The following is a 27,647-nucleotide window of genomic DNA, read 5'->3' on the forward strand; positions in this document are numbered from 1 at the left end:
AGGATCACATAAGAAGGAACCAAGTCAGTTAAAGTGAAAATAATAGTGCTATAAGTGTTTAGGGTAAATGTGTCCCAGGATCCGACAGAATTGTCTGTTAAGGCAGCAGGAAGCCATGTAGATCCATCAGCTTTCAGGACTGGACCATCTTAACAGAGGTTCCATGTTCCAGTGTATGAAAACAGAGCTACAGAAAGTTCTTCCATCTCAAGATCACCATCATTTCATCTAGCACAGAAAACAAGCTCTAAAGCGTGGCTAGCAAAATGAATGAGGCCAAATACTATGTATTTAGAATACACCATAGTTGTCATTTGTTGTTGTTGTTAACTGCCTTTGATTTGATCCTGACTCATGGAGACCCTGCGGATTAGACATCTCCAAGACTTTCTGTTCTCCACTGCTGTGCTTAGATTGTGCAGATGTATACCCATAACCTTCTTAACAGAGTCCATCCATCTAGCATGTGGTCTTCCTCTCTTTCTACATCCCTTCACTTTTCCTAGGATTATAGACTTATCCAGTGAGCCATGTCTTCTCATTATGTGGCCAAAGTATGACAGTCTCGACTTAATTACCTTAGCTTTCAGGGATTGATCTGTTCTAGGACCCATTTGTTTGTCTTTTTGGCTGTCCACAGTATCCCTAGCACTCTTCTCCAGCATCACATCTCAAATAAATTAATTTTTTTTCTTATCCAGTTTCTTCACTGTTGAGCTCTCACACCCATACATGGTGATGGGGACTACAATAGCTTGAACAATTCTATGCTCAGTTGTATATCTTTACTCTTTAAGATCTTTTCTAGTTTTTTCATAGCTGCCCTCCTCATTCCTAATCTTCTTGTGGATTCTTGACTGCAGTCCCCATTCTGATCAATGTTTGATCCAAGGTATGAAAGAACTAGAAAAGCTACCCCCCCAAAAAAAAATATGGAGAGAATTTTACCCCTTGACCTCATGTAGCATGGTCTCTGTGGTACAAGCCTAGATGAGCATGCTGACTCATTAATAACATAACTCCCCCTGCCCACTCCATATCTCTGTATAAATGAAGGATAATTGTTTCCTTTATTTATTCATTTATTACTCTTATTCTGACAACTTATATCTTGCCTTTTGCCAACCAAAAATGTACCCAAGGTGGCTCACAACATTTAAGCCAAGTGAAATGTCAAAATTGGAGAAAATATAACATAGATTCCTTGAGTTCCTGTATTATCTCTTGTTTCTGCAGAGGCATACTTTAAAATGAGAGTCACAAGGGTTCATGAGGTAGCCAGTCTGTCTTTAAAAGAAAATAGTCCACACAGTGTCATGGATATTTTAGCAAACCCAGACTTTATAATCTGCCCTTCCTTTTCTCTTCTTTGCCTTTACTGACCCTTACTGAGAGAGTAAAGAAACTGAATCAGCTGGCACAGGAATCATGGTTTGGGAACTACACTGTCTGTGGTTTCTCAGCTACAGGAAGAGCTGGTGGGAGTTTTGCAAGACGCAACAACCGTTGAGATCCACTCCATTACAAATGGGTCACTGTCTTTGCGGAAATAGACACACAGCTCACTTGAGGAGGAATGTTAAATGACCCAACTGTCCTGTAACACTGGAGCTCCACTACACCGGAGGAGAAGAACAAATGGCATACCAAAGGCCAGGTAAAAACCAAATAGCCATGAAAGAGGTCTGTTTACTCCAGTCTCTGAAACAGCTTTGAAAAAGTAAGATGAAAACTTGATGGGAAACAGAATGCTTTGGCTAATGTCCAGAACATAGGCACATCCTGTGCAAGATAGAGCAGAAGCTATTTGCCCTGTTAAATTCAAATAAATCTAAAGGGATTGGGTGGTGGTGGTGGTGGTGGTGGGTTAATCTAAATCCATCTAAAATACTGGATAAGGAGAACATCTTTTCACTTTTAGTAGCCAGGCAACCTGACTGTAGGGGAGAACCTGACTGTGCCTTGTGCTCTGAATTGGGATTGGGGGGTTGGAGGGCAGGAAAGGTTGGTGGGTAGTTACCTAGGTCCAGCAAATGCAGTATTGCCATTTTTAAAAAAAAATCAGTGTATGGATGGATGGGAGTGGGCAAAGTTCATGGCAGAAAGGGTCCCAAATGGGTTTACCTTGGCATCCACATCTAGCAATTGTGGTGTTGACATTTATTTTTTAATTCAGTTTATATATGTATGCAGATATCCACATATCTGAATACCCAAAGGCTTGCAGAGCTTCTGAAATGGGGGTGTCTTTTGGATATCTGAATATATGAATATCTGCATACATGCTCTGATATATATTTTTTTTATTTCCTGCATTTCCTTATCCTGTTTGGGAGCAGCAGAACTCTTCCAGAAAATCTGTTGGAATTCTATATCTGCAAAATGGCATGCCATTAGCTTACAGTACACTGACAGGTTCCATTAATTCAAGGATGGGTCCACAGGGGTCCTCTCTTTCCATAGTCAAGCCTTGAGACTGATGAAAGAGAGGATTCCTCATTGAATGAACGGAACTTGTCAGTAATTTGCAAGTGTCAAAGATAGAAAAACGAGGTGTCAAAAGGTGGGGGAATCCTGTATAAACCATCCAATGAGAGTGCAGGTGGGTGGTGAGAATGACAGGGAAGCAAAAAAGTTTACTGGTTTATATGGGTATGCAAATATACCTATATCTGTGTGCATGCCTGGAAGGGTTAAAAATGCAGCTGCCTCAGTCATGTGACCTAAAATAATTTGATACAGTGAACACATGAACATGATAGAAACGCTTTTTGTACCAAAGTGACATCAGGGTGGGTGGGGGACTGTGTGGTTTTTGAAACCAATTTGAGTTTGGATTAAAATGGATGAGTGTGAGGTTAATAGGGTCAATCTGGGGCAGGATGCTTTGCATGGAGCTGGGATAGAGCCTTTGTGTATATTCAGTCCTAGTCTATTTTCAGTATCTTTTTTGACTTCCTCTTCAGTGTCTTTCCTAGAAGAATTACACTATTTATGAACAGATCACCATAGTTAGCAGGGGTTGGCAATTGCAATCCCGCAACTCATGGGGTAAATCATACATTCTATCACATGGCCCATCCAGTCATTCCTCACTTCCTCTCTCACATTCATTTTGGATATTACATCACTCTGTGTTTTCTGGTCCTGGGTGGAAAAGGAAGGGTTTTAATGCCATTCAAATTATGTGTTGTAATTGATGGATCAGAGTGTGTGTGTGTGTGTGTGTGTGTGTGTGTGTGTGAAGAAAGGATCAAAGTGGCATAACAGGCAGAGTGCTAGATTTCATCTAGATTCAGATCATTACTTAGCTGTGAAATCCTGTGACATCTTGAGCCACACTCTCACAGACCAGTCTATGTCTATCGCCTACAGTGATTGTGAGGATATAATGAAATAATCTCATATAAATTTCCTTGTAGAGTGTAGGAAGAAAGGGGTACAAATGTGATAAATTTTTTAAAATTGCTTCTGCATAATGTGTGAAACAATCCTCTGTGGCCATTTCCTATAATGTGTGAAATAGCCACTATGGCCCTGCAGTTGTTGGACTGGAACATCACATTTCAGCAACTCCAGACAGCAGTGCTTAAACCAAAGCAGTAGCCAATTTCAAATAATGTCAGCTTCATAGGAACCAGAGTGATCTGTCTGGGTTTCTGCCTGGGTTTTCTTTTTTCTTTCTTTCTTTCTTTCTCTCTTTCTTCTTTTTTTAAATGCCTGGCTCACCAGACATGAAGACACATAATAAGGAATGGGATAGGAGTAGTAATGCAAGAGCATCAGGGTGATGGAGAATATAAGGTACAAGTATTTATGTTTAAACCTGAAATGGGCACCTTATATCAATCCAGTCCATTTTAGCCCAGAGGAAAAGGGATCTTGTAGCATCGTTGAGACAAACTGAAAGAAAGAAATTGGTAGCATGAGCTTTCATAGACATCAGCCTACTGCATGGATCTGAGGAAGTAGGCTCAAGTATACAAAAGCTCATGCTACCAACTTCTTTCTTTCAGTTAGTCTCAATGGTGCTCCAAGATCCCTTTGCATATTGATATTCCAAACCGCTTATTTATTTGCATTTTAGCCCGAGTAATTCCAGACCAGTGCTTCCCAAACATAGCTTGCCAGTTGCTACCATGGTCAGTGGTCAAGGATTCTGAGCATTGTAATCCAACAATGGCTGTTATCACACAACAAAAACTTCCAGTCAATCCAATGCCAATCCAAAGCCATCCCAAGCCCAATCGTGTGTATTCACATTAATTTGCAAGAGATTATCACACACAATTGCTGTCATTGTGCGGTCATTCCAGGGCCAATCCTAAATCAATCCAAAAATAGGTAAATTCAGTGAACGAGCGAATTCACAAATCTTATTCCAAGGTTAATTCACAGTCAGTTTGATGTGGTGTTGGTGTGGAATGCAAGTTTGCATCGGGTCTGGTATCCCCCCCAACCTCGAAGGTACCACATATCCCATGGTGCAGCAATGCAATTTTGCACCATTTTGCATTCAGTAGTCCTTCCGCTTCCAGTGCTGGTGAGGAGGGGAAAAGCGGCTGTTTCCGATGCCGCTGGGGAAAGGGCGGAGAGCTACTGGGGAATGAATGTATTCGTGTTTTAACGTGGACAGAGCAGAGGGTGGGCAGTGGGTGGGACATGCTTCCCCTCTCGCACCGGTCACTTTGCAAGCAAGCAACATTTTTTTTGACAGATTGTGCAAATGCTGATGCTTTTAGATTAATAGAATGTGTGTGAATGCTTGTGCTAGATATGTGTGTATAGGAAGGAGATATGCTGGCGAGGAGGGGAAAAGCGTCTGTTTCCAATGCCGCTGGGGAAGGGGTGCAGAGACCCATAGAAATGCAGCTTGTTTGGATGCAAAAGCAGACCATAAAGCCCATAGAAAGGCAGCTTGTTTGGATGCAAAAAACAAAGTTCAAGGTGATGTATGTTACAACAATATCAGTTTAATATTTCTAATATCCTCTCCTATTATAATTTAACTATTAGAGGCCTACAGTCAGTGTTTGGACTGGTAAATTCCAAATAATCCTCAATTCCTATCCTAATAATTGATCAGAAATAATTAATCAGAAATTTAAGAAACAATTGCTCTGTTTTTCTGTCTTTTTCTTTCTCTCTTCTCCCTCCCTCCCTTGCATGGTATTTCTGTCGAACATCTTCTCTTTCTTTCTTTCTTTCTTTCTTTCTTTTGTTCGTTTGTTCGGTCGTTCGGTCAGTCGGTCATTTTTTAACCTCCTGTGTGACCTTGGGCAAGTCACACTTTCTCAGCCTCTGAGGATGGCAGTGGTAACCTCCTCTGAAGAAACATGCCAAGAAAACCCCATGATAGGGTCACTTTAGGGTTACCAAAAACAACTCTCTAAGCCTCTGAGGATGGCAGTGGTTACCCCCCCCCCCGAAGAAATATGCCGAGAAAACCCCATTATAGGGTCGCTTTAGGGTTTCCAAGAAGAACAATTTTTCCTCCATGCTTCAAGAGAGGTTTATGATAGGACCGACTGCATGTTTACTTAGAAGGAAAAATTAACTGAGGTTACTCATAGTCTAGAGATCTGTGCATAAGCTTACAACAGTCTCACTTAAATTTGCATTGTCTGCAATGGAAAACAAAGATTAACACTTGTTTAGTCCTCAACTGTTGCTATGACATTGCCATCTTGTATAGAAGGCAAGGGATATTAAAACAAATGACAAGTGACCATCTTTGCAAGAAAAAGAAATGTCATAACACCTAATTATGAGAAAGAGCAGGACTAGATTCTTCACCTTTTTCTAGTCAGAGAGAATTGCAAAGCAGGCTGAGATCATGATCCTGTACAGAATTGCATGGGTGCTAGGCTAGCCTCGCTGACTTCAGTCCAGCCCTGTTTCTGTGTATGCATGCATCAGATGGGGCTTAAACCAAGAATCTATTTTGCACGCGCGCACACACACACATACACACACACACACTTCTTTCTCCACACTAGGCAGACATATGCCCAAGTTTGACTAAGACTTCACCATGACAATTACTTTCTAATATAAGAAATCTAACTTTTTAAAAGCTATATTGGTTTTTAATTAGCTCCATTTAAGTTGTATACATTTTCCTACTTCCTTACATAATAGAATTCCATGTAGTAGATTTCCTATTTTCATTTCAGGAAATAGCTAAAATAAGATAGTGACTACCACTGAAGTATTCTGTATTAAGATGGCAATACTGCAGTATTGACATTATGAAGCAGTATCACTAGCCCAGGGGTCGGCAACCTCTGGCCCGTGGGCCGGATGCGGCCTGCTGAGACCTTCTCACTGGCTCCGGCGCGGTCCTGCCGCCGATTGCCGCCCCGCTTCCACGCCACTCCGGGCGCCATTTTCTTTTTTTAAAATGGCGGCGGAAGTCTCGCGTGACCTGTCCCGTCGTGGGGCACAACGGGAAAGACCACGCGAGACTTCACCGCCATTTTAAAAAACAAAATAGCGGCAGGCCTTTAGGGGGCCCATTGCAGTCGCCGGGGCCCTGCAACAGGGCTTCGGCGGTGGCAGCGGGCCTCTAGGAGGCCCGGTGCGACCTCCAGAGCCCTGTTGGAGGGCCCTGGCAGCAGCAGCGGGCCTCTAGGACTTTTTTTGCCAGCCTCTGATGGGGCCTCGGGCCCTGTCAGAGGCCGGCAAAAAAGCCGGCGGGGGCCGTCAGCACTGGAGGCATCCTCCTGGCCCCCGGAGGGTGGAAGCTCCGCCCCCCAGCATGCGGCTCCGCCCCCGGTGGGTGGAAGCTCCACCCCCAGCACGCGGTCCTGGGGTGGTGGAAGCTCCCCCCGGCTTCGGCCTCCCAGTTGTCTGAGGGACAGCAACCCGGCCCCTGACTTAAAAAGGTTGCCTACCCTTGCACTAGCCTATGAATCTAACACAGATTTAGCCACTGATTTCTGTTCACTTTTAAAAGCAAAGGTAAAAACCCATCTGAACAAATCTTGCCCCCCCCCCCCCCACCCCCCCCCCCCCCAAAACCCCAAGGTGACAGCTTCACTTTAGGGTCTCCATAAGTTGGGAATTTTGAAGGCACACAGCAATAACAAAGTTCAGGTAGCTCCAGGTCATCTTGTGGTCATTTCCAGGTATACAAGTAGATGTGTTAATGGGCACGACTTCCTTAACCGAAAATTTGGTATCACTGGCAGAAATAATATGGAAAAAAATAGGGATAGGTTCTTATGCCACAAAAAAAAAGACATGTTTCATATGCACATGTGAATTGAAACGACCAGGTCAAGTACACCATCTGTAGGTAAAGAAAAACATTCTGAACCTACTAGAGACCACTTGAAAGTTGCTTTGAAATGTTTTTTCCCCTTTTACCAGCCTTCACATTTTTTACAATTTCCATTTTTGTGGCCAAACTTAGAAATCTATGCATTTGAACATGCTGAGGACAATTGATGAGTAGTCTAATCTGCTTTCTATTTTTCTGTCTGTTTTCTATTCATGCACACTCATGCAGGGACTGAAGACAGTTTAGGCTTACTTTGCCTGTGCTAGGCAGCCACACACTATTGGCTGCTGTAGAATTCCTTTCCTTTCCAGCTGAAGATCATGTCTGTTTACTGCAGACATTCAGCCGCAACTCAAAACCAAAAGTACGTATTCCTCCAGCTATCCTTTACCATGCCAATGCCAATTCTACAAAAAACAAAAACAAATAAACCAGATGAACAAAATCTTCCAAGTAGACAGAGGATGAGTAGAAAAAGGAGGTTCTAACCAAGTGTTAAAAGACTTTGTAAAAATGAGCTTCTTCATCAGAGGCTTTGTTAACTGAGGTATGCCTGTAGTTAGAAAGAAACATCTGTAAAGGAAGATAATATGAAAAAGGTCAGTTTCTGATCTCTTCTGCCACATCTATCAAAACATTTTTCAATAGCCCATCCAATTTTATAGTTGTTGTTCTCTTACATCTGTTCTTATCACTACTAAAATTCCCTGTGCCTAATGGCTATATAGAGGAAGAAATACATGTATTCCTCACTGGAAATATCTAGTGTTCCAGTACAAAGACCAAATCTCTTTACCTTCTTGTTTGGATTTATCACCACTGAAAATCAAAGTATTCCCATTGGCTAATTTAAAAACAAAAAACATAAAATCCTCCTTAGAGTGGGGGCTACAAAATTGCTCTAAATTTGGTCTAGATTCTCTAGGATTTGGACTAGACTCCCTGGTACTTATTTGACAGACATTTAGAATCAGTTTGCACATACAGTATACATAGCTCCTCCATGTGACATTCAGTGTACCATAAGGAGAAGCATCTGTGTTACCAGTTGTATACTGCTAGTAGATATTTCAGAAATTGTTATTTTTCAAGTGAATATGTTTACAGGCACTGTAAGAGCTTTTGATTCATGCTGCTTAATGCTGTGCTTCATACTTAATACTTCTGTACATGGCCATTTCACCTGTACATCATGGGGATTAAATAAACAAGGTATGCTTTTGAAGACCTGCATTTACTAACTGTTCCTTTATCTAGGGTCTGAGGTCAGTCTTGCAAATTCTGAAAGGGATTATGAGAATGTTATACCTCCACATTTGCTAAGATGGCCACAACAAATCCCAGAACAAACCAGGACAGCCAGACCAGGTAAGAGATATTTAAACAGCACAAAAATTCTTGAGTATCAAATGCTAAGTCATATTTTTCTGGTCTGGAGAACAAAAGAGTTTTAGGAGACAATGTAGAAATTTTTCTGAGCTCTCATCCCCAGATAAATTCCTTTTATCTAATTACTGTATCACAAGCCATCCAACCAAAGTGTTGGTTGATGAACCCCATTAGATGAGTGACCATGCCATGTTGGTACTATTCTGGAAATTTTCAGTTCTCATAACTTATAGCTTGTTATATTTCATGAGAGGAAATCATTTGTGTAATGTCTACTTTGAAAGGAAGAGTAAGATAAATGTCTTCTTAAATAATAGTGAGATGTTCTCAGCACCACTCAGATCCATTCAGATCTACCTGCTGGCTCATTTTTCTCCAAGAAATAAGAATGGAACCCAGGCTCTAATTCTACCTTTTAAACCACACCTCACCTACTCCAGATTATAGTCCAGGACTTGATTCTTATCCTTCTGCTCAGCATATGGTCTCTTGAGTGTTATTAGAGGTACCAGGGTTAGAAAGTGCAGAAGTTGATAGGATGATGTACCATGCACCAAAACGTAAAGGAATTCTAGCCATCCCACATCAACACGTCTTCATTTTTGAGCTCAGCTCCTACCAATTTCCCCAGCTTCTGCAGGGTAGTTGGGCTGTGTTTGTTCCTGGTTCCGATTATTTTTAATAAGCCATCTCATTTCTATAAGTGCTGGTTCCATGTCTCTGGATTGGTAGCAACCATCCAGTGCTATTAAAGTCACTTTGCTCATTGTTGATTATTTACAGATGTGTCCATCCTCACCACATTTACTGACAATACAAGATGCAGTTCTCGGAAAATACCCATTGGCTTCCTTTATATCTTGGCGTGCGCTGCCCTGTTAATAGCAATATCTGCTTTTGTCCTGGCCTTCTTGAAATGTAAGTTCAGCTATGGATCTGTGTGACATCATCACAAAATGCCATTGTTAATATTCAAGCTACTGCCGTTCCCAAATTATATGCCACACTGCAAATGTACCACAACAAATAAAGAAAAGCTCCTGTGTACCCAACGTGCCAGCCCACAAAAAAGACAGTCTCTGTACTGTTTTTGCCTTCTTCCAATCACCCACCACTGCAGATGAGTCATGCTGCTGGCGAAGAGAGAAGGAGCAGAATTACCATATATACTCAACTAGCCACTCTGATAGCCTTTAGGGCTGAAGGGCGGGGTATAAGTACTCTAATAAACATAAATAAATAAAACTATAAGTCAACCTCATGTATAAGTTGAGGGCAGGTTTGGGGGCCAAAATAATGGATTTTGATATGATTCGTAGAAAGGTCAAGGTTCAAATTTAGGGGCATATAAGAAAATATGTAAAGGATGAAGCAAAGGAAAACAATGCCAAAGAATTTACAAAATTCCAGCAGGTATAACTGTTTGTGCTCGCACTAAAGGCTGGATGGATGAGAAGGTAGAGGGGAGGGGGCAGTGCTTCCAGAACAGACTACACTCTTGTTTTTCGCCAGGGGATGATTCACACACACATATAAGTTAAATTACAGTACTTATATTGACGTGTTGGTAAGTTGACTCAGGTTTTTTTGGGGGGGGGGTCAATTTTTGACTAAAATTTCTAGACTTGTACATGAGTACATACAGTAGGTTCTCTCACTTGGCCCAGAATCATACATAATCACAGCAGGTGGGCTCCTCTTGAAAAAAAATAACTTCCTTACTCTACACTTTTTACGGCATATGAAGAAGTGGGTTTACATCCACAAAAGTTTATGTAAAAAATAAAAACCAGTTATTATTAAAGGTGCTGCCACAATTCTTTTTTCTTCTTCTCCCCATTGTTTCCTCCTTTCTGCAAGAAGCTTTTCAGATGTAGGAGTGAATGTATCCTTGTTGTTACCTGTCTTCAAGTTGACTCTAATTTATGGCAACTCTGTTACTGGGTTTTCTTGGCAATATTTCTTGCCCTTGCGTTTGCCTTTATTTTAGGTTTGTCATTTCCTTTGTGTGGCTGAGTGGATTTCAAACCATACTGGTGCTCTTTTGTCTTCAACTTTAACTAAATATGGTTTGGTTTCAAAAGTCTGGGAGATGTATCAATCAGTTATGGCAGCCCAAATCCAGGGGAGATCAAAGGGCTGTGTTGAGTGGAAGGGTTGGGGAAAAATCTTAGGAGGGATGATGACAGGCATCTAAATGTTATGTGAGATCATCTCTAGGTTACAACGCTTACAAAACATGTTTGCTCACCTACCCTGGAAGATGAGGTCTTATGGAGATTCATTGCTGCAGATGATTTAGGATGTAATGTACTTAAATTGGGCTCCTTCTGAGGCCCAAATTAGATGTGACTTTAACTGCATAGCTGCAGTGAAATATTCCTAATTTTAAAGAATTAAAATCTTGGGGGAGGGACAATTAGGGTTGGAATCATAACACAAGGAAAGAGGCCTGGATTCCCTACTCCCTCACACAGGAATGACAATGAAAATATCTAACAGATCTTCACACCAGGAAAGAGGCTCCTATTAGATCTTCCATGATGGAACTGGGGATGAGGAATACCCTCCTCATAGAGGCTCAATTTGCAACTTCTTTACTAGGGTATTTTGTTTAAAGCATTTATGCTGGGCCTTTCCACCAGTCTAGGGCAGCAACACCTCAAATAATTGCAATAAATCATTTTTTAAAATACATTATCTTTCTTTTTTATAGCAACTAAAACTAAGTGGGAACAAAAGCCAGTAAACAACAAATAAGCAACTGTTGATAGAAACATCTTCCATGATTTAGAAGGCTGAGGAAAGTGCACTGGTCTCATCAGACTTTGGGTGATATTTAGTTTGCTGCTGCTGTCTTTTTAATCTTTGGGTTTTTTTTATGTTGTATGTATTTTTGTTCAGATTTCTAGAATTATTATAGTGGCTTTGTATGATGGCACTACATTTATATGTTTTGCTTGCAGCCCACCAGGGACATAGCCAAGGGGGGGTCTTGGGGCCCGGACCCCCCCTTCCATTAGAAAAATGAATGGTGTGTGCTGCTGCGCCGCCACACCCAGGCCCCATTATAATGGTGGCACTTAGTCTGGACCCCCCCCCCCTTCCTAAAATCCTGGCTACGTCCCTGAGCCCACATCACTTGTAATACAAGTACTTGGAAAATACTCAATTGAACAGAATGAAGAGAGTGGTTAGAACATGGAGAATACTCATCTCATTCTAAAATAAACATAAACAGAGTTTGTAAACCTGTGTCATAAAATATACACCTTTGTCTTCTCTTTATACAGAATCAAAGCCTGTAGATAGATAGCAAATCACATTTGGTTATTTGCTTCTGTTTTCTTTGGATCTGAGAAACATGTGCCTGTGGGCTGTGGCATATGCCCTTGGGGAACAGTAGGTTGGTAATAGAGAAGATTATGCTCAGAGCTATACAGCCCAAAAGTAAAGACACAAGAAAGGCCTTAGTTGTGAGAGGCTGTTGCCACACTGCAGAAATAATCCAGTTTGACACGACTTTAAATTCCATGGCTCAGTGTTATGGAATTCTGGGATTTGTAGTTTGGTGGGACATTAGGCTAATATCTCACAAAACAACAAATCCCAGGATTCCATAGCATTGAGTTATGGCAGTTAAAGTGATGTCAAATTGCATTATTTCTACGGTGTAGATGCACCGTAAAACACAGCTTGATGCGATGATCCATTGTGGTAGCCAAAGACGACATGCTTGTACTCTGCTGGACGTTAAATAGATTATATATCCACACTGATAGCACTGAACCTACAATATGCAGAGTCCAGTAAGATCTGAACTGGTGTGAAGAGGTAGTTGTATCAGTAGTTGAAGCTGGTGGTACTTGTTCATCTGGGAAGACAGAATCCTCTCAGTGCCATGTTATCTTATCCAGGGCTCTGTGCATTGCAGTTATTCCTCGGTGCCCAGAGGGTTGGCCAAAGTTCCAGACAACATGTTACTACTTCTCCAGTAATCAGCATACCTGGGAAGAAGCACAGAGTGTCTGTTTTACTCTTGGTGCACACTTGGTGGTGGTTCATGACAATGCAACTGAAAAGGTGAGCCACTCATGTCTTTCCTGTAAACAAGGGGCAGGAAACTAGCTGAAGAACAGAACTTCAAACCAGGGTGGGCAAAATGTGACCCTGGGACTCCCAAACCCAATTCTGAAACCTTTGATCTTTCAGATTATGTAGACCTGTATCTTCCTCTAACCAAAAAAGAGAAATGTACTCCCTATCCTGGAGGCTTCCAAGAGTTGCCCTCACTTACACAATCTTCAGACATTTTTACTTCTTTTCTGCAGTGCATCCTTGCTGCACAATCATAGCAGCTTGATAACACTTTAAGTGCCATAGCTGCATCTCATGGAATCCTGGGATCTATAGTTTAGTGAGGTCTCTAGAATTCTTTAGTGTGTTCCCTTCCACTGCAGAATGATTGCTTTCAGGTCTACAAATCCCAGAATTCCATAGGATAATGGCAGGAAAGTTAAAGCAGTATCAAAGTGCTATAATTGTGTGGTGCGAACACACCCCTCGACCTATCCTAGTTGCCTAATCCTGGCCTAACCTACACAGGGCTAAGAATTCACCTTAGTTCTAATTCTAACCCTCACATGGTACATCACATTTGCTCCTTCTTTGAACAGTCCTACACCTTCTAATTGTGTGAAAGTTATAACTCAGGTTAAAATGTAATTTTACATTTTAAGGATTACACCGATTCCCTTACCCTTTTCTATTTGTTCTGTTCTTCCTGGATTAGAATCAGGTTTGGCCAAGTGGCAGGAACTGCTGAAGATGGTACCATTCCTCCTCCCCCCCTTTCCATGTGTTTTGCTGTGAACTTTCATATGTTTGTATAGTTCCCACCCTGTTCTCACATATTTACAGGGCAATACACATTAGGTGTTTCATTCCACTCAGATAACTGAGAAAGAACAGCCAATGTAGTTTTTAGCAGCAGGAGCAGGGGGAGTGATATTATAAGCATAGAGCAAGTTCTGATATCTGCATATTTTGCACAACCTCTGTCTTTAGGTAATCGTATAAGTTTTTAAACCACTCTAATATTACTTTGGCTGTAGAGATATAAATCCTTGATTAGTTCATCCTCACAGGCAAGGATGAACAAGTGTGGCAGTTTTCTCCCTGTTGCAGGATGAAACTAATATTCCTCTACAATATTCACATTCAAATGCACCAGAGTGTAGCAGACAAATTATTCTGTGCAGAAACATACTTTTTGCACAAAAATCCCATTTTATGCACATGTAAAAAGTTTGCTGAAGAGGAAATGTTGATTCCTGTCCAGAAAACAGAGGTGTTTTTATACAAGAATACTGTTATCTGAGCAAAAAGTTATCTGAGTCTCCTTTTTCCAAAATGCTTGGGACCAAAAATATTTTGTATCCATTTATTTATTCATTTGGATTTTGAAATATCTGTATTTGAATATAATACATAATGGGGATGGGACCCAAGTTTAAACACAAAATTCAATTATGATTAATATACAAACACACACACATATATATCCTGAAGGCAATTTTATACAATATTTTAAACAGTTTTCTGCATGAAACAAAATGCCATTGAAACATCAGAAAACAAAGGTGTCACCATTTCAGGCACTCATGAAAAATGTTTTGGCTTTTGGAGTATTTTGGATTTCTGAATTACAGATAAGTGAGAATCAACCTGTATTTTGAATGCAAAAATGTGTTATGCAAAACAATTCGTTCACAACACTTCAGGATATTCAACTACTGGGAGAAAATTGCACAAGACTGCTCACCTATTATTCTTCCTGATGGTGTTTTCTGACTGTTAGACAACCAGTTATTTGCCGGGGAACAAATTTAACCTTTTCCCAATTACCTTGCTGTCTGAAGCAGGTTTTATTTTAAAATTGCCCTGTATATGGCTCCATCCATTTTGCCCTTAATCCTGACCAGTTTCCCAGCACTGGCTCAGGAAATGCATCCCCTCAAAATACTGCTACCACCATCATGTTTCTCTGTATGGATGGTGTTGTCAAGACAATGAGTATTGTTGGCTTTGTACCACACATAGGGTTTGGTGACAAGACCAAAAAATCTTTGGTCATATCAGACCAGAGAACCTTTGTCCACATGTTTGTTGTGAGTCCCATATGCCTTTTTGCAGACTCCAAACAGGCTTTGATACAGGTTTGTTTCAGCTGTGACTTTCTTTTTACCATTGTTCCAAAAGGTCCAGCTTGGTGGAATGTCCAAGTGACAGTTGTTCCATATACAGTTTTTCCAGTTCAGCAGCAGATCTCTCTACCTCCTTTAGAATCTCCTGTTGAGTCATGGCAACCCCATTAATTTCACAGGGCTTCTTGAAGTCCGCAGTCTTGAACATTCATGGAGGGGTGACTGTTATTTTCAATGGGGCTTGCTTCCACAGTGTGCGCCCCGCATACGTGCTCGCAGGCACACACCTCATTCAAGCCTATGGGGCTTGAATATTGGCGAGTCCCTGTTTTCACGAGGGGTGGGGTGGGGTCCAGAACAGATTCCCGCAAAAACGGAGGGCCAACAGTACTTTGAAGTGGTTTGCCATTGCCTTCCACTGAGATTTAGCCTACAGCAGCTGGCATTGGTTGGTATCTCCCATCCAAGTACTAGCCAGGGCTGACCCTGGCCAAGTCTACACAAGAGGAAAAAATGAATTGCCCCTGAATATGTGCCAACTAGGACACATGGTGCATGGCATTTTCCCTAAATCTGGAATGATCAGGATACATGATACAGGGCCCAATCAGCAGCACCTTGCAGTTAAAAAAAAACAAAACACCTTTAATGTGGACATTAAAATCTCACACTTTGCGGTGTAGTTTCCAGTAAACTCTGGTGTTTTCTGTATATGTCCCATTAATTCATGCTGGATTCGGGGTGGGTACAGGGGTACTCTACAGGGGGGTAGAGGCAGGACAGATAACCTGGCAGGTACTGTCATTTTCAGACAGTTCTTGCTGCCTCTGGCTTTCCCACAACTCCAGAACAAATTGCCATCAGTTGCCATTTACTTTCCTTTATTTTAATGTCATTCTGGACAGTGAAGGTAAATGGTGGCCCGCAGCAATCTGTCCAGTCAGGCATGAACCCATAGTGGGGGCCCAGAACCTCCAACATTGTCCTCTTGTAAATGAAGAGCTAACAAAAGAGTCAGACTCCTGAGAATGAAGAAGGATAGTCTATATGCATATGACAGGCAGGGCAATGTGTAACCCTCCAAATGTTGGACAACATCATCCTCATAATCACCATTGAATGTTTTACTATCTGAAAGCCATTTGTTCCCCACCTCTGGAGTAGAAGTCTTACCTATTTCTTCAGGTCAGATTTGGGTAGAAGTGGGGAAAGAGACCAGGCATTTTAAAACCTGTCCTCTTTGGGAGGATTTTTTGAACCCTGACTATTTATTACCAGACTCAGGTGAACTTCACCAACATCCTTAACTGATGGGGACTTGAGACATGGCATCAGACACTGATCAAATATTTTATGTTTTCATTTCTTCCTGAAAGTTTCTGAATCATCAACAGAATTCTAGTTACTGGCTTGGCCTCAGAAGGTATGCTAAAGGACATTGGCTTTGGGTAGATGATACACCTGTACAAGACACGTAAGTTGTGTTTTCTTATGATGGCTTCTTTTCTTCTTGCAACTGTTTTTTTTGTTTGTTTGTTTGTTTTAGTGACAGATGAGATGGAACAAGTGTCAGAGAAGATTGCCAAAGATACAAGGTGGGGAGAGGGTCAGTCATTACCAGTGACATTAGGAGGGAAATAAGTGCATCCTTTGTAGTATCTCTTCCATGAAAAATAAACCCAAACCCTAGAAGTGTGTTCCTAATGAGAGATAATTCCAGAGGTTATCAGGCATAATTTAGTGAATGATTACTGTGCTAAGAGAAGTAAGCAATTTGTGGTCTTGCAGGTATTGTTACACTGCAGCTTCCATCATCTGTCATCATTTGCTATATTATAGCTAGGGTGCTGGGAGCTGCAATACAACATCTGGCGAGCCAAAAGTTCCCCATTCCATTGCAGATAACAGGCCTTATCACATGATGGGTTTTGCAGCTCAAATCTGAAGTCACTCCTAGTCCAACCATGCAAATTCATATTAAAGTGTGATGTATGGGGAGCAGTTCTGAGGCAGATCCACAGTCAATCCAAAGTGACTCCTGATTTTTGTGAATTCGGTAAAAAGCGAATGCATAAAAATTGTTTCCAAGCTCACTTCGATTTCAATCCGAATTGGTCTGGTGTGGAAGATCACCCTGATCTCACACCCCTTGGCTCCCTGCGTCCTGCTCCTGCATCCTTCTCCTCCTCCTTTACAGGTTATAGGGAGACTGACGCCAACGGAGCCAAGAGAGGCCACAGGGAGACTGGCACAAAAACTCCTGGGAGTGGGAGGGAGAGAGAGGCCACCAAATGCGCCTAAACAGAGGCAAAAGGTGGGTAGCCAGCACCTAAATCCTCGGAGAAAGGGGGAGAGAGAGAGGCAACCAGTGGACCAGATAGCCAGGGAACCAAAACAAGAAGAACAAGGGGAAGGGGCCCTCCATCCTCAGGGAGCCCAATCCTCAAAAGAAGTGAGGAAAGAAGAGAAGAAACCCAAGCCCTCCAACCAGGAAAACAAAAATATGGACTCATCCGAGATCTGATCTGCCCCCAGTGGCCCCCTGCATCCTTCTGCTTCCTCCTCCTCCTCCTCCTCCTCCTGCTTCACCCAATCTCGCCCCCCCCCCCCCCCCGGCCCCCTGCATCCTGGTGCTAAGGAAGGGGTAAGCGGAGGTAACAGGGAAGGATGACAGTGTCCAAAGCCCCACTGAGCATGTGCAAGGGTGCCAATTCGAATAGTTGAATCTGTCTGGTGTGGTAATTTATTTTGCACTTGCTCCACTTTGCCTCAGGAATGACCAGAATTTCGCTCTTCGCGTGAGATAATTAATCATGTGAATTGCCTGGATTCAAATTGACTCTGCTTCCCCTTTGCTTCGGAATGGCTTCAGATTAGAGTTCCAATTTTCACGTGTGATAAGGGCCAATGTAAAATTAGTTTTTTGTGTGGGGTTTTCGGCCTATGTGGCCGTATTCTGAAAGAGTTTATTCCTGACATTGCACCAGCTTCTGTGGCTGGCATCCCAAAAACTATGGATTCCAGCCACGAAAGCCTTTCACTTCACAATATTACTCTGGAGATTATAAATGGTGTTTCAGTTCAGTTTATAGGTAGTCCATGAATCTGAATGACAAAGTACTGACGCTGGCAAGGACAGCAAGTATTCTCACAGCAAGGCTGGGGCGGGAGGTAATTACAAGAGTGCAGTGTAACAGTGAACAGTGACCAAATTATCAATGGTGAATTTAATTAGCTCAAGGTCACAAGAGGAGGCCTGTTACCACACCTCAGGGATCGCCCCTTCAGTCTGTATACCAGGAACTAGAAATCCAGAAATGAGGCAGAGGCTCTAAGTACAATCAATGTCTCTTTTATTAGAAACAGGGATTCAAACACACACAGGCAAATACGCACATGCATTCATACAAGGCTCAGGAAATAACATGTTAGATGTGGGATAGATATAGACTTCACTAAGGTAATACTCACCTTATGTAGAGGTTCGATCTTGGGAAGTCCAATTTGTGTGAGGATTTGTAAGTCTGCTTAATGATTAAGGCTTTGCAGACCAGGTCAGAGCGATTCTGACTTCAAGCGATAGAATCTCAGACTGACATAGATTCTGGCTGCAAATGACCTGAGAGCGGCAGGCAGCCCATCCCTAAATTTAGGAGACTTTTTAAAAGGTTTAACAGGGTCTCTAGACAAAGGGCAATCAGTCTTCTAAGGAAACTGTTTGAAGTGTATTTCACATCTTAGGCCCATGTTTTGATCTCACCAAATGTCTCCGCTAGAGTAGGGACCCAAATGGCTATGCAAATGCCATTCCTTTAATTCAGATGGCTCCCCCTCAATCACAAAGAGAGACACTTCCTTAAGGCATCTGCCTGATAGCAGCTAAAGCAGCTCCTGCATGATCCCATCCATTTTCAGAGCTGGGAAAGGAAATTCGTTTACATATCAAAACCCATGGTTTCCCCTTGTTCAGTGGGAACCTGTCATGCCAGGGCCATGCAGCTACTCAGGTCAAGATGCACTTTGATATCAAGGTGCAGGTCAGAGCCTATAATTTAGATATATTAAAAGGTGCAGATCAGTGCCTATCAGCAGCAGTCCAGACTGGCCTGACTATTGTGTATGTTTTTGTCTTTGGGAAACCACAGCTCCAGATTCCATATTTTTGATCCAGTGAGAAAAGCAAGTGTGCACATCAACAGCACTTTCAACAGTTCAATCCCCAATTATTTGGTACACAGTGGGTGGCCTTATATAACATGCCAAATGCTTTGGGGGGGGTGTCTATCTTCTGCAAGTGTGGTTATTGTTCATTCTTTTTGCTCTCAACTCTGTATGGCCAGGCAACTGAAATGAATAGTACATAAGACAGGGCTGTATAAAACCTGCCTCAAGTATTGCAAGAGAGAGGCCTCTTGTGAAATTCTAGGCTCCAGCAAGATCTCTAATCTCATGGGAGCCTGGAACTCTTTCAAGAGGCCCTCCTTTCATAAGACGTGAAACAGGCTTTATATAGGCCTGTCTCACATGTAGCAGCCAGTCTTGAGGTAGTCTTGCTACAGAGAGGCTGACCTACATTTCCACTTGGAAAAACTTGGCAACCCTAGCTGCGGGGAGGGGGAGGCAAGAATTTTATTTTTATTTTTATTCTTTTGACAGGGCTGAGTTTTGCTTTTGACAGCCCTGGTGGTATACCCTCCAGTATTTCACAGATGAGGAGAAAAGGTATTAATGAGAAAGAACAGACAATCCAGGGAAGAGGATAGAGGCATTGCTCTCCCAAACTCACCAGTATTATACTATATGCATTAAGCTGGAAGTCCAGAAAAGCGAGAGCTGTCCCTTTTCCCTAGCTGCCCAAATGCAGCCTTCCCAGCTCCTTGGGCACTGACTATGAGGGTGCACCCCAGCACTTTCAAGCTACATTGTGAAGCCACAGAATGGAAAAGCGTAGTAGCACTGGTGGGGCTTTTCAGTCACCATGTTGCTGTTGTATCTTGGCCAACGTGACCTCACGTTTTCCTTAACTGATACTTTAGAAATGGGTCCTCCTCTTTCAGCAGCTAATATACATATCACTCTTTTTTAACAGAACTGAATCCAAAGGAGTTAATAAAACAGCTGAGCAGTCATGCATGTATGTCAACCGAACAAATAATGCAAGCAAGAAAACAAAATCTTCTTGCATGCATACTTTCAATTACATTTGTGAAAAACAACAAGCATAAGAAGCATTACATTTTGTTCTGTTTTGTATGTTAAAAAATCCAAAATAAAAAAAAAACACTTCTGGTCTCAAGCATTTTGGATAAGGGAGACTCTGTGGTTTGTTATCCTCCTTCTTGGTTTCTTTTGAAAGTACAATTTCCCAGATACTGCAATAGTGACTATCAAGAATACCATTGAAAGACCTGATACTATACAGATAGCATGGTGTGAGTTAAAGCAATTGAAACCATCACATTTGAAGGCATATACGCAACTATAATTGACTTCATGTATAAGTTAAGGGTAGGTTTTGGAGCCAAAACTATGGATTTTAATATGACCCATGGAAGTCAAGAATAAAATGTAAGAGGCAGTACATAGAATCTTAGATGGAGCAAGAAAAACAATGCCAAGAACTTACTACAAATTCCAGCAGGCTAACTGTTTGTGCTCACCTTAAAGGCTGGCTGATAAGGGGGGGGGGGTCAGTGCTCCCAAACAGATTACATTGTCCCGTTACAAACAGGCCTAAAAGTGTACGCTCCGCGCGTCAAGGGTTCGAAAGGGGGTCCTTTCCGACGCCCCAACCCTAGCACGTGCGGAGTGCACACAAAATGGGGGCGTCGGCGGCCGTTCCACACAGCCGCTGCCATTATGATGTCATGACCGCGCCGCCTCTATACGGGGCGGCATGGACGCCCTTCCCCGGCCGCAAAAGGAGCTCCGAAACGGAGCTCCTTTTGCCGTTTGCGTCGCTGGGCGCAGCCTTCAGACGACTGTGTCCAGTGATGCAGAGGAGAAAGGGACCAAGCGGCCCCTTTCTCCTCCTCCCCCCCCACCTGGAGGTGTCCTTGGGGCTTGAAGTCTCAAGGACACTCCTTTCCAGGCTGTGAGGAAGGGGCCTTTTGCCGCTTCCCCGCAGCCTGGAAAGAGGCGGATCGGGGCCTCAGCGGCTGCCGCTCTGGCCACTGAGGCCCTGATCCGGCTGGGAAAGGGGCGGTTGCAGGCCGCTGCTTTTCGGCGGTCTGTAACCCGCCATTATTACCTTTCCACAGGGGAGGGTTTTTAATTTTATTTTTTAAATTAGAGTTAAAGTACAATACAATTGGCCCTCTTTATCCATGGATATTTTTTATCCATGGATTCAAGCATCCACAGCTTGAAAATATTCCAAAAAAGTATAAATTCCAAATAGCAAACCTTGATTTTCTATTTTGCATAAGGGACACCATTTTGCTTGGCCATTATATTTAATAGGACTTGAGCATCCATAGATTTTGTTCTCCATGGGGATCCTGGAACCGATACCAAGGTCCCACTGTACTTACAATGACCCATGGATAAGTTGACTCAGGGTTTTGGGGTCAATTTTTTTACTAAATTTTCTAGACTTGTACATGAATATTTACAGTATGTATGTATGAAGGCTCATTCCCAACCATTAGCCTTCTAGTACTTCTCTTCTTTCCATAAAACAAACTTCCCACCGACCAGCCTCAAACTGCATGGCAACAATATTGTGTTTTACACTAATCATGCAAAACAAGCCATTGTTAAGGTTGGCCTTGGCTTCTTCGGAGAAACAATTAGAGATATATACACCCAGAAACTTTTTCTTGAGGGTTTACAATTTTTATTGTTTGTGGCATTTGACTCGAATGACTTTTATGAAACAAACATGTGTGAGAGGACATACTATTGTCTCCATTGTATGATGGGAAGCAGCCAAGGTGGTGGAGTATGAGCAGGTTCAGGGAGGAATCAAAGAAGGGGCCTTTGGGTTGGATTCCAGATGTAGGCTAGATTAAATATCACAATACACTGTTATAGCACTACTATTTCACTTTGTTATTGTTTTCTCCAGTTGAATTCTGGGATTTGCAGTGTAGTGAGGCCTAAGAGCTCTCTGGCTGAGAATGCTAAAGAGCCCCTCCTTAAACTGCAAATCCCAGGATTCCACAGGAAACAGCCTTAGCAGTTAAAGTAGAATAATAGTGCTATAATGTACTGTAATATTGTCCTTAGCCTGTGAGCTGCAGGTTCCCCTCCAAGTTCTACATTTTGGTTTGTGTATCCTTCCAGGCATCTTGTGATCTATTTAGTGGCTTTAACCATCACCACTGGTTGGGTTGTTTCCTCTCTCTTTTTTAGTGGTTTTACAATGTTGTATCTCTTTAAACCAATCTCCCTTTACTATAGCTGTAGAGTATTTAATGGTTTGAGGTTCCTGTACTGGTTTTATTGTTTCCTGCATTATTTTTCTGCATACTTCTGATTTCACCTTTTTATTTTATACCTTTTTAAAGGTGTTTTTAAATGGCTCCAAAAACATTGGTTTTGGGGCAGTCCCAAACTATAAAACAAACATACATACAGATCAGTATACATATATGAAATTATATGTTTTATATTGTAGTCCACCTTGGGAAGCCTATTACAGTATTTGAAAAGGCAATGAAGACATGCATTAAATATAAAAAGATCTTATCCCGATGCTCTTTCTTTAGAGATGTATGAAACCATATAAAGTAACTAATAATTCACTGAAGGTGTGGTTTCCCAGTTTTGGAACTGGAATGCACCTTGCTGGAACAGTGAATCAACATAAAACAAATAGGCTGCAGTCCAGAAAGGGAGATTTCCTCCTTAGCTCTCCAGTAGCTAGCAGATGGAATAAGCTGTCTTGTCAGTCTGCAATTACCATAAGAGAAAACCCCATGTGCATACAGATCTTTTGATGTTCACAGCAGAAAAACCCATCTAGAATATGATTATAATATATTTCTATTTTATAAGGCTTCTGAAAGAACTGGAAGTCATCTGTGGATCCACTTTTGGCCAACAGGAGTTAATTGAAAAAGCAAAGGTGTTAGCCAGCCTGGCAGAAATAATTCACAATTCTGAGAATGAAGAAGGGTGTGAATAAGAAAGTGAAAACAATAAGTTTGAAAGACTAGATTTCAAACTGAGAGAGCTGTTTAAAGTAAGGTTTTATTGACAAGTTAAATAAAAGGTACATTAGACTAGAGAGACAAGCCACAGAAATAGCAACCAGATAGCAAACTATTTTGTTGTTAGGAATGATCTGCAGGGCCTTTCCGAGCTGTACACAATGGGCTAAATCCAACGTTTGTCCTGCTTATAGGGAAATGTTGAATGAAACGAACATCTAATTTAATTCCCATAGATTTTAGTGTCTCTACTTCAGACTGACCTGACACTGGATTTATTCCAATATTTGTCCAGTTACTATTAAACTGTTGCACGAAATATGGATATCTTACCTTAAGGTATCTCACTGTGTATCCACCAGACCGACTAAAAAGAAAGCCCCAGATTTTGTTCCTGGTTCTTCTGATTTTATTCTGCATACACATTTTGCTTATTCCACAATATTTTCTGTCAGTTTGTGGTATGATCAGAGGCTTTTTATCCCAGTTTTGCAGATAAGTTTATTTTAACCCAGTATAAAACTAGAAAAAACAGGACAAAATCTGGAGATGTGCCCATAGCTGTTGCTAGGAAATCCTCTTTTGCCTGATTTCAGGCAGGAAAACATGGTTCATTCCTCCTTGTTAAGAAGTGGGTTTTATATCTACAAAAGCTCATGCAAATATAAAAACCAGTTAGTCTTAAAGATACTGCTGCATTCTCTTTCCCCCTCTCCCTCCCTTCCACCTTTTTATGATTGAAGAGACTACACAGCCACTTCTTTGTTATCTTGTATTCAAACCGCTTTGGTCTTTGTATCCCAGCATTTTTCAGACCACATTTGTGACAATTCTTAAAAACCAATTGTGGTTTTTGACACTGAGCTGTGCTGACTAATGATAATGCTTTTGGGAGTGTCTTTCATTCTACAGAACCAGTTTCACAACATTTCTTTTTCACTAGCCTTTTTGACCTGCAGGAGGAAGGCATTTACAGGCAGGATGTTCATGTGTGTCCTTTATTTTCTTTCATTTTATGATGGAATTAGTCAGCCATTAACATACCCTTCAACTGTCCTGATTTGGCAGAGACAGACCATGATGAGTGTTGTCCCACTTTTTCAGATGCTTTAAAATGTCCCAGTTTCTCTCTCCACCTCCCACTTTCTTTCTTTGTCCTCAGCTTACTTCAGTTGGTGCAAACTGAGTTCAAAATGGAAAAGTAGTTTGAACTCAGTTAACTCATTTGGTGAGGAAGGAGTGGAATCTTGCCCTTCCCAGTGAGCCCAGAGAAAAGCAAACTGTCACAACTTCTCCTAGCATGTGTGTATATCTTCACTGATAACTTTTGCCATCTTGGCCACACTCTGATGTGTCCAGTAGCATCACTAGGGTTGGTGTTACCCCAGTGTGGTAACTCATATTGCTACCCTCAGGATGCCCAGCACACACCTCAGGCACCCCCCTTTGCCAGCCAGGGTGTCACTGCCATGATGGAGATGGGGTACTGCTGCTGCCTGGCAGCCCCTTGTGGATCTGGTGGAGCTGCTGGCTGAACAGGAAAGAGAGGCGATGGTGGCAGGGATGGCCATGGACATTTTTCCTTTTGCAAAAGGGGAAGAGGCTATGGCTGCCACTGCTGCCACCACTAGTAAAAACTCCTTTTGCTCTGCTCTGGCTGGGGGTGGAATGGCTGGAGAGGTCTTAGAACAGACAGTGAGTGCAGTGTTGTCACTAGAAGGTGCGGGGGGGGGCAGACCGCGCCAGGTGACACCTTAAGGGGGGAGGTTACACCATTGCTCCTCAAACACCTGTATTTTGATGAAAACATTGTGGCATTTGCCTCTATCTCTTTAAAATGCTTTAAGAGATAGTGGGAGTGAGGCAAAGCTCAGTGGTAGAAGAAAGGAGGTGCCTGAGAATTTTTTTAAATTAAAATTTCAAATTTCAAATTTTTAAAAATATTTTTTTTAAAAAAATGTTTGAAAAATATTATTTTAATTTTTTCTTTAAAAATATTACATTTTAACCAAATCTTCACTATGTATATTAAATACATTTAGGTTATGCGTATGATATTGCAATTTGAAGGTATAGTTTTAATTTTGCTAGTTGCTTGTGTCACAACTATTAACATTACATTCAGTGGTATATGGGAATTATGATTTACAAGTATCATTAGTGCAAAAAAGCATTACTAAGGATTCTGTATGGCGGGAAATGGGAGGAGGTCAATGGGGGGGGGGAACACCATGAGTTCCCACATTGGGTGACACCAACCCTAGGGATGCCACTGAGTGAGTGACTGCCCCACCAAGTGTTCATCCCCTCTCTAAGGTGTCACCCAGTGTGGTATGCACTCCCCACACCTCCAAGGGATGCCTCTGCATGTGTCTCATTTTTCATCTGTGTTGGATGGTGTGGCATTACAGGGTGGACATATAGCATAATAAACTACAGGGATTCTTTTTCTAGTGACCTACCCTGTTTTACATATGCGTTGGTTGATTGTGCAGAGTTGTGCAGAGATAGGGTTTGTGCCATATTTCCATTTGTTATTGGCTGGGCTTGTTGTACCTGCTTTCCTATCTCTAAAACATGTTTGTGCCATCAGACTTTCTCACGCTGGCGTGGGTGTTGTATAAGACTGTATAAGAGTTTTATGAAGAGTTTTTCCATTTTCATATGTAATGTTTTTAACTTTTTAAAACTGTATAATTGTTTTTTAAACTTTGTATTTTTAATGCTTTGTATTGTTTTAACTTGGACTGTTTTTAAAAATTTTGGCTGTCTTGCATCCCTATACTGGGAGGAAGGCAGGATATAAATAATAATTATAATTACCCCATAGATTCTGAGGAATCTGAAGCACAAGAGTCAGGTATAGAAAGGACTCCATCTCTCTCTCCCCAGCCCTGCCTAATCTAAGCAGCTAATGGCCAATGTATTTGATGGGGAACTCCATCAAACCAGGGTGGGCCCCCACCTCAGCTAGAGTTGGGGGATACTGGGAAGACACTCTCATCATTTGTGGAATATTGTTGGGACAAGAAACAGTGGGGGGAAAGCCAATACCTCTTAAATAAGAAATGCTCAACAATCAAGCACCTGGTGTCTAAAGATCAAACATCTTTAAATCCCACCATTTTCGTTATTCTGAACTTTGCACTTTTGTTTTCTTTCTGTTTGTAGATTTATTTGGATTCTTGTCCTCTGGACTGGCTTCAGTTTTGTGTTTCTTTGTCTTTCCCTTGTGGTTCTGTATTGTGACTATTGGCTTCTCCTGAAGGATTTTGGAATGGCTGAGAATTTGCTGCTGTGCCTCCCTTCAGCCTTGGTGAACTCCCATAATTACTCATGTACGATCTGAACTGGATTGAATCATTTATGAGTGCTTTTCCCTACTAGGTCCTTCCACTCCATTCACTTCACGCCTGTAGGTACAAGACAGGGGCAGAAATAAATTGTTTCTTTGTCATCTTTTTAAAAGCATAGAAGTCATGAGGGTCTGTTCCAGCCATGTAAGATGCTAAAAAAAAAAAAGCAAGACTTGAAAATGAAAAAGGAAATATACATTTTAAAAAAAATAAAAGGGAATGAGATATAATTAAAGATGTTATAAACAGCAGAAGTCTGTAGGAAGGAAATGAGAAAAAGGGGAAAAGGCAATTCTGAAACTGAATTTCAGATAGAAAAGGGTGTTAAAAAGAATGACAGATCATCAGTAATAAGAGAAAGATGAGTGCAAATAGCCTGATAGCCCAAGTAGCATGGTGAAATATTAATGGCACATAAAGTAGAGGAGCAAATTGTTCAACTTTAGCTTTGATTCAGACATCCCAAAGTGCAGATTGTAACTGGATGATTCTGAAAATTTTATTTTTTAAAAAGAAGAAAATGTGACCTATACCTCCCCCAAGGTATGGAAGAAGCAGTGCAAATAATAATTGCAAATGGTCAAGGAACAGGAAGAGAATATAGCTAGAATGATCAGCAAGCATAGTAAGAGGCTGTTCCAAATATGGTCAGCAATTAAATCCAAGATTTAATTATTAAGTCAAGACTAAGGGCATATCTACGCAGGCCAAATAAAATTATCTTACTTCATCTTCACAGAATGCTGTCTAGAAGACAAATAGGACAATTGGAGTCAAATCAAATTCAGCATCTCAGGGCTTTAATCTGGACCAAAAAGAGTTGGGATTTACTCCAAATGTGAGCAGAAAATCCAAGTATTTAAGTATCTGTATCGACTGCACTCCATAGTCATGTCAGTTTGGGGCTGGACAGGGAGAGTTCAGAAATAAGTAGATGTACATGCATGGGAGAAAGGGAAAAACTGGAATGGCCACAGTTGTGTGGCTGCACATACTGTGATTTACCAGAGCAGGTGAGTCATCTTAGTCTGTGTGGTAATTGTGTAAACAAGCCTATGGTCCCTGCAGACTGGGGTAACTGAAAGTAAATTGGGTTTTCCTGTCAATGTAGATGTGCCCACAGGTAGCATGTTTATGAAGAAGGCCAGCAATAGAGCATTATCTCTCTGGACATTATCACATGGGAGAAATTGGGGGTAATTGGAAGATCGATGCAGTGTGATTCTGGATGCAATTATGCGGATTCACGTTATTG

At 41.7% G+C, this 27,647-nt stretch overlaps 1 protein-coding gene across 3 annotated transcripts; it reads left to right on the forward strand.

The window, feature by feature from the left end:
- Positions 1–1,452: 1,452 nt before the first annotated feature.
- On the forward strand, positions 1,453–27,186 carry LOC121922157 (C-type lectin domain family 17, member A-like). Of its 3 annotated transcripts, none has more exons than XM_042451192.1 (6): positions 1,453–1,657; positions 8,543–8,653; positions 9,458–9,592; positions 12,609–12,757; positions 16,257–16,354; positions 26,208–27,186. In XM_042451192.1, the coding sequence occupies exons 1-6, from the start codon at positions 1,639–1,641 to the stop codon at positions 26,383–26,385; spliced, it is 690 nt and encodes a 229-aa protein (XP_042307126.1). In that variant the 5' UTR covers positions 1,453–1,638; the 3' UTR covers positions 26,386–27,186. The 3 variants fall into 3 exon arrangements, with proteins under 3 accessions (XP_042307126.1, XP_042307125.1, XP_042307127.1); XM_042451191.1 differs by lacking the exon at positions 26,208–27,186 and adding an exon at positions 19,026–19,493; XM_042451193.1 differs by lacking the exon at positions 26,208–27,186 and adding an exon at positions 19,970–20,171 and having other exon boundaries at positions 1,456–1,657.
- The last annotated feature ends 461 nt before the right edge of the window (positions 27,187–27,647 follow it).

Source organism: Sceloporus undulatus, chromosome 2, assembly GCF_019175285.1.
Source record: "Sceloporus undulatus isolate JIND9_A2432 ecotype Alabama chromosome 2, SceUnd_v1.1, whole genome shotgun sequence".
In the NCBI taxonomy this organism is placed as follows: Eukaryota; Metazoa; Chordata; class Lepidosauria; order Squamata; family Phrynosomatidae; genus Sceloporus; species Sceloporus undulatus.

Excerpts from the sequence above, each read along its gene's own strand:
- LOC121922157 (XM_042451191.1), top strand. Across the intron at positions 9,593-12,608 it reads TGTCCTGGCCTTCTTGAAAT|TTATTCCTCGGTGCCCAGAG; the intron begins GTAAGTTCAGCT and ends TGTGCATTGCAG. Across the intron at positions 12,758-16,256 it reads ATGACAATGCAACTGAAAAG|TTTCTGAATCATCAACAGAA; the intron begins GTGAGCCACTCA and ends TCTTCCTGAAAG.